Source organism: Eubalaena glacialis, chromosome X (genome assembly GCF_028564815.1).
Source record: "Eubalaena glacialis isolate mEubGla1 chromosome X, mEubGla1.1.hap2.+ XY, whole genome shotgun sequence".
Taxonomy (NCBI): domain Eukaryota; kingdom Metazoa; phylum Chordata; class Mammalia; order Artiodactyla; family Balaenidae; genus Eubalaena; species Eubalaena glacialis.
Genome location: NC_083736.1, coordinates 110,073,406 through 110,085,417, shown reverse-complemented (window position 1 = coordinate 110,085,417; position 12,012 = coordinate 110,073,406). Strand labels below are relative to the sequence as shown.

Sequence of the window (12,012 nt, the reverse complement as noted above, 5' to 3'; positions counted from 1 at the left end):
TCATTAGAGCATAGCTAAAGATGCCAAGTTTCTGAGTTCAGGGCCAGTTTCCTTGACTCTTCCTTCAGTTCCCCAGATTGTACCCATCACTCTGCCCGGCTCTCAAAAATTCTTGCCCGTATATCACCTGGCGGTTGGACTGCTGAGTGATAGATGCTTGAGTAGATCCATCCTAACTCCTGGGGAAATGTCTTAACCCAGGACTGAAGCTTAGAAAAGGGTTAAGGCTAGAGAGATAGATACTGAGAGTCCTCCATGGAGATAATCATGGAAGCCCAAGGAGCAGATCTCCCTCATTAAGAGGGAGAATGTGGAAACAGGAAGAACAGGCCTAAGGCAGAACTTTGAAAAAGGATCACATTTGGTAGGTGGTAGGAAGAGGTACCTGTGAAGGAATCCAATGAAGAAGCAATAGTGAGATAAAGGAACCAGCATGTTGCAGAGACACCGAAGACATTGGAGATGAATGTTTCAAAAGGGGAGATGATAAAATGTTGCAGACAGATCAGAGAGTGTAAAGACTGATTAATGCCATTAGATTTGGTGGTTATTACCTTACATCAAAGTGATCAGTGGACTTGCTCTGCATAGTCTTTAAAACTTCCAGAAATTTTTACATATGAGGTAAATATAAAAAGTGGTGAACGTGATATTGGATACAGAGCTTAAATAAAGCTTTGTTTTATTTATTGTAGATGGTAAAACTTCAGGAGATTTTCAAGACCTTTTACCTAGGCAAACATAGTGGCAGGAAACTTCAGTGGCAGTCAACCCTAGGACACTGTGTGCTAAAGGCAGAATTTAAAGAGGTAAGTGGATGTTCCCCAAACTTAGTTTTCACCTTCATCTTTGATATTGAGGTCATCCCCCTTAATTTGAAGGTTTAAGGTGTTTTATAAATTTGTCCTAAATATCTGCATGAGATAGTGATAGCTTGTCACAGCCCTGTGTATATTATAAGAATGTGGTCTTTTCCACAGTTGATTGGGCCCTGCTGCAAAACCAAAACCAAAAACCCTTTTCTCCCACACCCTTTCCCCACCTGTGGATGCAAAATTCACGCTGCCACTTCTTGACAGGAAACTTCTTTTCTTGTTGCTGGGAGCTAGAGAATAGAGTGGGTGTTAAGGGGAACAGTTCTTATATCTAATTTCAAAAAATCCTACAGCTTTTCATGACTAATCTGAATCAGACAAGTTGAAAATGCATTGAAATAGTGATTTCTTGTTGCTCATGATAAATATCTGTAATGACACATAAAACCGAGTTATTAATTTTCATTACTTTGTTGTTTTAATTATAAGGCTTAAAAAAAGACCCGTAGAAAGGTCACCCAATCCTTCCTCCTATTTTAGGTAGGATCACACCTAAACCCTACACTGAACATACCGGCTTTTCTGGATAATGTTAATCCGAGTTTCTAAATCCACTAATTGAAAAATGCTTTTCCAGTAAGAGATTAGTTATTTGATTAATTTTCATGCATTTTAAAAAAAAATGATGGCTAAACACTGTTGTTTCTCCAACAGGGTAAAAAGGAACTCCAGGTCTCTCTTTTTCAAACACTGGTGCTGCTAATGTTTAATGAGGGAGAGGAGTTCAGTTTAGAAGAGATCAAGCAGGCTACCGGAATAGGTTTGTGTTGAATCGTTTGATTAGCATGCATTATTCGGTGTCCACTATGTGCACTCCACTTGGTTAAGAGCTCTGGGGGACTATAAAGGGATAATCCCCCTCCTCAGCACTTATAACCATGGGGAAAGGGAGAAATGACACTTAATTTCACAACCAATAAGTACCAATCTGTGGTGCTGACAGAGTGTGTTAGGAGTTCAGTGAAGCAAGAGATAACTGTGGACTGGCACAACTGGGAAAGCCTTCATGAAGGAGGTAGGACTTGAGCTGGGCCTTCAGATTTAAGTTAGGGAGAAGGCATATGTTGCAAGAGGAAATACCGTGAGAAAAGGCATGGAGGAAGGAATGAGCACAGTGTGGGCAGGAGTCATAAAAAGTTTAACTGCAGCACAGAGTAGTGAGATACAAAGTTAGATAGATAAGATATGGAGAGCCTTACAAATCTAGCAAGTGAAACATACATTGTAGGATCTCAAGTGTGTGACATATTGGAAGTGACTTATTTGGGCAGCTTGCCTATAATCAATAGATAGTAGGGCAGCTTGAAGGATGAAGAGATTCCAGTCCAGAAGCTAATGGGGTAATTCAGGCGTAAAGTGATAACGAGCTTAGACTAGAATGAGGCCAATGAGAAGAGAGACGAAGCATCTCTAAGGAACCAACTACTAGATATGTGGAGGATGAAGGAGAGGAAAGAGTTAAAAGATGATTCCAGGGTTTCTCACCAGAGGAGGTTGGTAGCTTCATAACTAACAATTGGAAAGAAGACAGTTTATGGGGAAGATGATGAATAAAATGTTGGACATACTGAAATTGATGATAGTAAAAGAGCCAGCTGGAGGTATCCTTTAAATGTAGGACTGGGGAAAATGAGATGTCATTTCTGAAGATGTGGTGGTTATCCACTTGGAATGATAATTGAAGCCTTTAGAGGACGACCAGGAAAAAAGCCATTGGATAGGACAAAGAGGAAGTTGTTCATGATCTTGGGGAAAAAAGGAAACAGTTTTAATAGATGGGTGGGGTAGAAGCTAGATTGAGGTTGAATGTAGCTGTGCGTGTTGATGAGTTAGTAACAAGTAACAAATAACTAAGCCACTCTTTCTTCTTCAGAGGATGGAGAGTTAAGAAGAACACTGCAGTCATTGGCTTGTGGCAAAGCTAGAGTTCTGGCGAAAAATCCAAAGGGTAAAGATATCGAAGATGGTGACAAGTTCATTTGTAATGATGATTTCAAGCACAAACTTTTCAGGATAAAGATCAATCAAATTCAGATGAAAGAAACGGTATTTCTTTTGCATTCTCCTCTTTCTAATGTACTGGAATTATATTTGTTCATAATAAAGATTTATAAAGAAGATTTTAGCCTAGAATACTACCACTAACATTAACATTATCTATGCCTATATCTAGCTCAGTGTATTTCAGTATTTGATTTTGCAGGTTTTGAGGGGGCGGGGGTGTACACAATTGGGCCTGATAGTTTTATATCCTGCTTTTTGTGTGTTTAACATAAGACTTTAGAATTTTTTTAAAATTTATTTATTTTAGGCTGCATTGGGTCTTCGTTGCTGCGCGCGGGCATTCTCTAGTTGTGGCGAGTGGGGGCTACTCTTCATTGCGGTGCGCAGGCTTCTTATTGCGGTGGCTTCTCTTGTTGCGGAGCACGGGCTCTAGGTGCGCGAGCTTCAGTAGTTGTAGCACGCGGGCTCAGTAGTTGTGGTGCATGGGCTTAGTTCCTCCGCGGCATGTGGGATCTTCCCGGACCAGGGCTCGAACCTGTGTCCCCTGCACTGGCAGGCAGATTCTTAACCACTGTGCTACCAGGGAAGCCCCAAGTCTTTAGAATTTTTCCATGCCATTAAGCATCTTTATAAAATGGCAGATGGCCACACAATATTCTTTTACACAGCTATAATAATTTATTCAACCAATGTCCATTGTTGGGCACTTAAATTCATAACTTCTTAGTATTGTAAATAAAACAGCAAGATACATCTCTGTACCTAAATCTTAATCTCTCTGATCCTTTCCTTATGAATTTATGATGGAAGTAGATTTTTTGGGTTAAAGAGTGTGAACATTTTAAGAGTCTTAATACATTATGCCATTTTGTGTTCTAGAAAGATTGGACCAATTTACACTGTCTAATGTGAGTGCCTGTCTTACTGTGCCCTTGCCAGCACTAAAGATTATATTTTCTTTTTTTAATCTTTGCCAGCTTGCTTGGTGAAAAATTGGAAGGTTTAGTTAGTGTTTCTTTGATCAACAGTGAATATTTTGTTTGTTTTTACCATTTGAATTTGTAAGAGACTTTTATTAAGGAAACCAACAACTGCAGCATTTCCTGAAACCAGTTGGTTTCAATTCCAACAAGGTTTAATGCAGTACTTGAGAAAAAGTTTTATAATAGGGATAGAAGTCAAGGTCGCAAACAAGTTCCTGTCTCGTTAACATTCACATCAAAGGCGTGATATTCCCTTAGATTACTGTGTTATTTTAAAACGTGTGCTGTATCAGAAAGAAACTAACTGCAAAAAGCCCAAACTAGGGACTTCCCAGGCAATCCATTGGTTAAGACTCCGTGCTTCCACCGCAGAGGGCACAGGTTCGATGGGGGGAATAAAGATCCCGCATGCCGAGTGATGAGGCAAAAAAAAAAAAGCCCAAACTACTCTTTTAATTTAGGTGCTAAAGAGGAACATTCTTCCTTTAGCATTAGAATTGGTTAACTGACTTTTTTTAACTGTGCGTTTCTGATTTATATATTACAAAATAAAAATTAATGAAAAAAATTTGGGACTTCCCTGGTGGCACAGTGGTTAAGAATCCACCTGCCAATGCAGGGGACACGGGTTCGATCCCTGGTCCGGGAAGATCCCACATGCCGCGGAGCAACTAAGCCCATGCGCCACAACTACTGAGCCTGCGCTCTAGAGCCCGCGAGCCGCAACTACTGAAGCCTGCGCTCCTAGAGCCCATGCTCCGCAACAAGAGAAGCCACCACAATGAGAAGCCCACACACCACAACGAAGAGCAGCGCCCGCTCGCCACAACTACAGAAAGCCTGCGCAGCAACGAAAACCCAAGGCAGCCAAAAAATAAAATACAATAAAATAAAAAGTTAAAAAAAAAAAAAGTTTGACACTGGTTAGCTTAGCTGGTTAGTATCATACTTTGAGTCAGATGTCAGAATCAGTCACTTTTACAGATAAGCTAATGTCATACAGAAATCTGGTCAATAACCTCTTGTGACACATTAAGATTTTGAGAAGAGAGTAAAAGAAAATGATAAATTCTGCATCAGCTGTTTCTCTTTCTAGAAAAGCAGCTCAAAGATGGTATTTTTCTATTAACTAATATTGGCGTTACTTCATTGATATAGGACATTAGGACAGATAGGAGTTATGTTTGTAGGGTTTTTTCTGTCCTTGTCTGTATTTATAAGGTTTTTTTTGATAGTTCAACATATTTAAAGCATTAACTGTGTCATGTCCCTAAAATGTACAATTTGTATAAGTAATCAAGTTTCACTTCAGGTACAGTTCCTAAGTTTAAAACTTTTTTGTTAGGTTGAGGAACAAGCAAGCACCACAGAAAGAGTATTTCAAGACAGACAGTATCAAATTGATGCTGCAATTGTTCGAATTATGAAGATGAGAAAGACACTTAGCCACAATCTTCTTGTTTCAGAAGTGTACAACCAGTTGAAATTTCCAGTAAAGGTAGGTACTTCTGTATTTTATTATTGAGCTGCTTATATATAAAAAATATTGAGTTTATTATATATAAAAATTAGATATTTCAGACACAAATCTTACAAACATAGAATAAAACCTCAAGACCATTTGGAGGGACAAAAGTTTTCGTTTCTTATGCTCATATATATGATTCCAAAAAAACCTTTGTTGGCATATGTGGGCAGTTGTGACAAAAGGGGAAAACAATTTATAAAAGCTCCTATACCTGAAAGTTTAGCTGCTAAGTGAGTCTTTGAAATTTTCAAGTTTATTCACTTTATTTTTTTGAGCTTCCTTGTTATTTTTATTTCCTTTTTCTCCTTGAAATACCTAGCTATTTGACAGATTTGGTTATTTTAATTAAGTTAAATCTGTTTAGTTAGCTTGTGTAAGTGACCATTAAAAACTATACAGATAACTAGTAATCATTAGGCATCTTTTTTAAAGCTTAGCGGTAGTTCTGGCAAACAAATCAGTCGTCACATGGACATGTTCCATTATAAATGCCCAGTAATAAAGCGCCTTAGACAATGTGGTGTTGTACTGGACTGCATCTCATGTTTTAGAAGATTCCCAAACTCTTGTGATGATAAACACTTGGTAAAGTTTGGATAGACTCTTGGCTGTTAGGGTTCTCATGAGCTTTGGGCCTAGGTAAGTCATTTCACCTTTTGAGCTTGTTTCCTCTTTTGTAAAATGGAGATGATAATAGTACTTATCTCGTAGGATTATTGTGAAGCTTAAATGAGATAATATATGTAAAAACTTAGCACTGGGCCTGGCACATAAGTGCTCATTAGCTGTCACTGCTAATAAGGTAGGCTTTCTCTCTCCTCCAAACCTAATACTGCCTCCTCATTACCACACTCTCACCCTCATATTCTGCCTTAACAATCATTTCACCTCTAGCCAGAGAGATCACTGATGCTAGCTAGCTAGGGAAGGTAGAGGATCACTGTAACAAATATTGTGCTGATATTCTAGGTCTTTCACCATAATTAAGAGAAAGTCATTTTGATTTTCAAATCTTGGAATTCAAACTTTGGTGAAATTTTGGCTGCCCCATTAAACTACTTTCCCTCTTTACCTTTCTTGATCAAGTAGCCATTTTACACAATCTGAAAAACTGTTAGCAAGCAAGATTATATTCTCTTTATAGGCTAGATACAAAAGACAGTGGAATTTTGTTACCCAAGAGCTAAGAATGCAATCATGAGAACAAGCTATAAGCTTTCTCAATGATTTTTCGACAAGTAGGATTCAAAAATTCAAATCATTTATAGCAGGTAACAGTTAAACCTTAAACCTGAAATACGAAGATCTGAATTATGAGATGATACTTCACTTATCAAACCATTTGTTGTAGTATTCTTGTAAATAGTGATTTCCATAGTACATTTTTTATTTAATTTATAAAAATGCAACCTGACTTTGAGAACCAGCTTTTGTCCAAATTTAGGGTCTACTTATTTTCTCAAACTATCTTGGCAAAACTAAATAGCGTTCTGTTTCCTTAAACTATAATGTGTTCCTTTTGTGAAGTTATGGTAGTCTTTTGTATTTGTGCAGAGAATAGCTGGTTCTTAGAAGACCTCTTTAAAATAGAAAAGTAAAGTATTGTATAACAGTATGACAGGGGACTTCCCTGGTGGTCCAGTGGCTAAGACTCCCTGCTCCCAGTGCAGGGGGCCCGGGTTCGATGCCTGGTGAGGGAACTAGATCCCACATGCCACAACTAAAGATCCCGCCTGCAGCAACAAAGACCCTTCGTGCTGCCGCAACTAAGACCCAGCACAGCCAGATAGATAGATATAGATAGATAGATAGATAGATAGGTAGATAAATAGATAAACAGATAAATAAATAATATAAGATGTGACAGTGTATGTATAGTGTAAAAACATTTTTTAACCTGGTTTATTTGCATTATACTTTCCTCTTTAAAAAATCAAGGAGATTTAAAAAATAAAAATTAAAAAATACTAAGATTTTAAAAATAAAAATTAAATATTAAGGAGATTAAATACATTAAATCAATGAGCCAAAACTGTTCTTTTTTTTTTCATGGGGTATTGGTAAATGGGCTTGAGCCAGTGATTATGAGCTTTGCACTGAAAATTTGCCTTCTCTTACAGCCTGCTGATCTTAAGAAGAGAATAGAATCCTTAATTGACCGGGACTACATGGAAAGAGATAAAGAAAATCCAAACCAGTACAATTATATTGCATAAGATGTTGGCCTTGGAGCATTTGGTGTCATAAGCAGTAGCCAGTGGATAAACTAACCTGTTATTATTTGACTTCTTTTATACTACCAATGACCAAATGAAGCAGTGTAATGGAAATAGTTGAGTGACTTTTCAGTGGTTAACATGCCCATTTAAAGAGTAATACTTACCTTTAAGAAGAATGTTGTTGAACTCTTTGCATGTTATTTAGTATGATGTGCAGAAAACTCTTAAGAAAGTACCTGGTCTTCATGATTCCTATTTGGAACTGGGGAAGAGGTCCCTATGGCTATTAAAAAAAAGAGGAGGGGGGTTCTTATACACCATTAATTATGAAGCAAAAGGTTTATTTGCTTAAAATGTCATTTAAAGATACTTAAACTGCATGCAAACTTTATTTACTGTACAGAGTTCTGGATGTATTTATCAAATAGAAAAACCACCCTGGACTTGGTTGTTCACCTGTTTTGTGATTTCCCTTGAAGAGAAAAATAAGTTGTCATAGCTATTGATATTTTACTAAGTAATGTTCTGTTACACTGAAAGGGATGTTTTTAAAAATTTTATTTGGAAACAAGTTTTCAAGCAGAGGGACAGTTGCTTACATAGTCTTGTATACACACATCCTAAAATGTTCCCATGGGATGTGTGTATATGGTTCAGCCCTGAGTTTACTGTGCTGATTAACAGGTACTTATAAAAATAGCTGAAATAGAAAATTGCTGGTCAGTTGTACTAGAAGAACATGGTAGGAGAGAAAAATCCAACTCTTTCTTCATATTAAAAATGAATATAATATGAACATCGCAAAAGAGACCAAAACCCACGTGTTTTGTAACTTTTTACAAGAGCAAAAATTCATAAACTAGTTTTCAACTTCCTTTAGACTTTAATGTTGTTTGGACAGTTTTGTCTTTAACTTGGACCAATTGTAGATTGTTACAGGCTTCCTGGGATTTAGCATTCCTATTTTCTCTACCAAAGTTTTTTTTTTTTTTTTTTTTTTTAACATCTTTATTGGAGTATAATTGCTTTACAATGGTGTGTTAGTTTCTGCTTTATAACAAAGTGAATCAGCTATACATATACATATATCCCCATATCTCCTCCCTCTTGTGTCTCCCTCCACCCTCCCTATCCCACCCCTCTAGGTGGTCACAAAGCACCGAGCTGATCTCCCTGTGCTATGCGGCTGCTTCCCACTAGCTATCTATTTTACATTTGGTAGTGTATATATGTCCATGCCACTCTCTCACCCTGTCACATCTTACCCCTCCCCCTCCCCATATCCTCAAGTCCATTCTCTAGTAGGTCTGTGTCTTTATTCCCATCTTGCCACTAGGTTCTTCATGACCTTTTTTTTTTTTTTCTTAGATTCCATATATATGTGTTAGCATACTGTATTTGTTTTTCTCTTTCGGACTTACGTCACTCTGTATGACAGACTCTAACTCCATCCACCTCACTACAAATACCTCCAAAGGTTTTTTTTGGAAGCACCTCAACTCTCCTCTTTGTTGGCATATAAGCATTTCCTATCATCCTTATTTTAACTTCCTAAAGCCCTAGATAGAACTAGATCCTTCCTCATTTCCCCCATACACCCCCTAGTTGGGAATTTCAAATTCTGTATTATGCTGATCTTATTCCTTTCAAAATTGCTTGAAGATAAAGAGTTCTCATAGCCACTGGACACCTACTTTTCAGGGGAATGTCCTAGGATTGTTCATACATAGAAAATAGCAAAAGTATTGTTCTTCAAATTGATAATGTGAGTAAAAGTCTTCTCTTTTACCATCAGTGGTCTTTTGTTTTTGGGTTCGGGGTTCTGTTTTGTTTCCTTGTTTGTTTTTCCTTGAAGCTTTGAAGGGAATTGATCTTGGAGGAAAAGCAGAAATTTTGTTTTGATTTTTAAAAAAATCAGAACTGCTTTAATGCTTTTTTGCAACAGTGTATTTCCTTGACTATTTGGAACCATTAAGAAGAATACCTAGGTCCTAACCCTCAACTGAGACTTTTGGCTCTTGTGTTTGCTATTGATTGTTTTCTTGAGTTCTCAAAGAACTGTGACCAGCTATTTTTTTTAAAAAGTTGCCTGTTTTCTTGATAATTGCATCAAACTTAACATACTGTTGTCCAACAGTATGTGGTATTTAGAATGCCTTCCTAACTATTTTTGAGCAGCCATTGCCTGTATTTTCTTAGAGCCTCCCTGGTTTCCTTAACTGAGCTTATCTGACAAGGAAATGCAGCTATTTTGTTTGCCCTCTCTCCATACTGGACCATCTAAGTCAGTGTTCTAACTCATCCCTGATGGTCTGTGAGATACGTAGACTGTTCCACCAGACTCGATAATTACTCTTAAGGAATTTTTAGGTAGAATTGGTACCATTAGGAGACTCTTGGTGTTACCTTTGTTATCTTGAAAGCTGGTCCCTTCCCTGAGGCTCTTAATTTTTTGAAAACTTGATGCTATTTCAGCTGAAAAAATTGGTGAGACTATTAAACAAATTGAGGGGAGCTGTTTAAGAAATTGAGAAGTAATCGCAAACAACATTGGATAATTGTGACTTTCAGTTCTGTATCAGTTGAATTTTTGTGCTCTTTTCCCTGTGTACGTGGTGGTTCTATTTTTCTCCAATAAAACTTTTATTTAAAAAAAGTTTCTGGAGAAGATCTTTAAAATTCAAATATTGTAAGAATATTATAAAACCACAGAACTTAACATCTTCTTCCTAATGATTTCTTTAATGAATTCACAGTTGTCAATTTTGTTATTTTTTAAGTTTCTCTTTAATTTTTGTGGTGGTTTGATGGTAATGCTGTAGGAATGTGGAGGGGAAGGTATGGTAACGGATGATTCCCAGGAATCCTCAAGGTGAGTATTTATTCTTGAATGTTCTATTTTAGAAAAATCAAGCACAAGTAGAAACATTGTTTTATCCAAATCCTCAAAGTCAAGTAGTTTCGTAAAGTCAGTATGAAACTAGTCTAGATTTAAGTTGAGAAGGATTGGTGTTAATTCTTTAAATACTTACTAGAATTCACAAAGCTATCTGGTCCTGGGCTTTCTTTTATGGGGAGTTTTTTGATTATTGATTCAATCTCTTAATAGTTTTTTTCAGATTTTCTATTTCTTCTTGAGTCAGTTTTAGTATTTTGTCTTAAAATAACTACCCAGACTTTTGTCTAGTATTTGCTTGGTATATCTCTTCATTGCTTAACAGCCTTTTCTTATATGCTTATATTTTAGGTGCGTCTCTTCCATATTAGATGGATTTTCCCATCTTTCCCCTAATCTGACAATTTCTGTCATTTTTTTCATAATATACATTTATTTTTTTATTGAGGTATAGTTGAAGACAATTTCTGTCCTTTAACTGGAAAATTATATCCATTTGCATTTGTTTCTAACATCTTACTGGTTGCTCTTTATCTCTTCTAATTTTCTTTGCTTTTTCTCCTTTCTCAGCTTTAAAAACTATATGTTGAGTTTTGTTTATTTTGTTTTTTATTCCATTTTCCCCACTACTTATTTGGAAGTTATATATTCTATTTCTGTTCTTTTACTGATTACCCTTGATATGTTAGCATGTATGCTTAACAAAGTCAAAAATATCTAAATTTTCCTCCCAATTAATATAAAGACGTTAAAACACTTTAATACTGATCACCTCTCCCCCAACTTAACACAGTGTTGTTGTCCAGTGTTTTAGTTTTGTCCTCTTTTTAAAAATGAACACCACAAATTAAAACATTAGTCTTTGCTCAAACACCACCTTCTCAGTGAAGCTTACCATAGCCATTCTATTTAAAATTTCAACTTGCCCACCAATGCCACCACACATACACTACCGATTCCACACTCACCCTGCTCTTTTTCCTTTTTTACATATCATTTGTTACCTTTTAAGTACTATGCAATTTACTTGTTAATGATACTTAACGGCATATTGTCTGTTTACTCCGCTAGTGTAGAGTTTAAGCTCCATTAGGGCAGAGACCTTTGTTTTGTTCATTGATGTATCTCAAACACTTAGGGAAGTTTCTAGCCATAGTAGGTGCATTAGGTTCCTGTGGTTGCTGTAACAAATTACCACAAATGTAGTGGCTTAAAACAACAGAAATTAATTCTCTCACATTTCTAGAGGCCAGAAGTCAGAAATCAGCTTTACTGGGCTGAAATCAAGGTGTTCGCAGGGCCACACTCTAGAGCTACATTTCCTTGTCTCATGTCCCCTCCCTCTACTTTATTTTATTTTTCTTTTTTTGTTTTTTTGTCCCTTCCTCCAAGTTAAAAGCTGGTTCCATAACATCTTTTTTTTTACTGTTTTTTTTAAATGTATTTATTTTTATTATTTATTTTATTTTTGGCTGTGTTGGGTCTTCGTTGCTGCACGTGGGCTTTC

At 36.7% G+C, this 12,012-nt stretch overlaps 1 protein-coding gene across 1 annotated transcript in view; it reads left to right on the top strand.

The window, feature by feature from the left end:
- The window catches only part of CUL4B (cullin 4B), a 30,813-nt gene extending 22,711 nt beyond the window's left edge, over positions 1 to 8,102 (top strand). Inside the window, exons 17-21 of the mRNA XM_061179426.1 lie at positions 696 to 809; positions 1,530 to 1,635; positions 2,749 to 2,921; positions 5,208 to 5,360; positions 7,511 to 8,102. Of these exons, the coding sequence (XP_061035409.1) occupies positions 696 to 809; positions 1,530 to 1,635; positions 2,749 to 2,921; positions 5,208 to 5,360; positions 7,511 to 7,606 (642 nt within the window). The 3' untranslated portion in view covers positions 7,607 to 8,102. The remainder of the gene's footprint in view (positions 1 to 695; positions 810 to 1,529; positions 1,636 to 2,748; positions 2,922 to 5,207; positions 5,361 to 7,510) is intronic.
- The last annotated feature ends 3,910 nt before the right edge of the window (positions 8,103 to 12,012 follow it).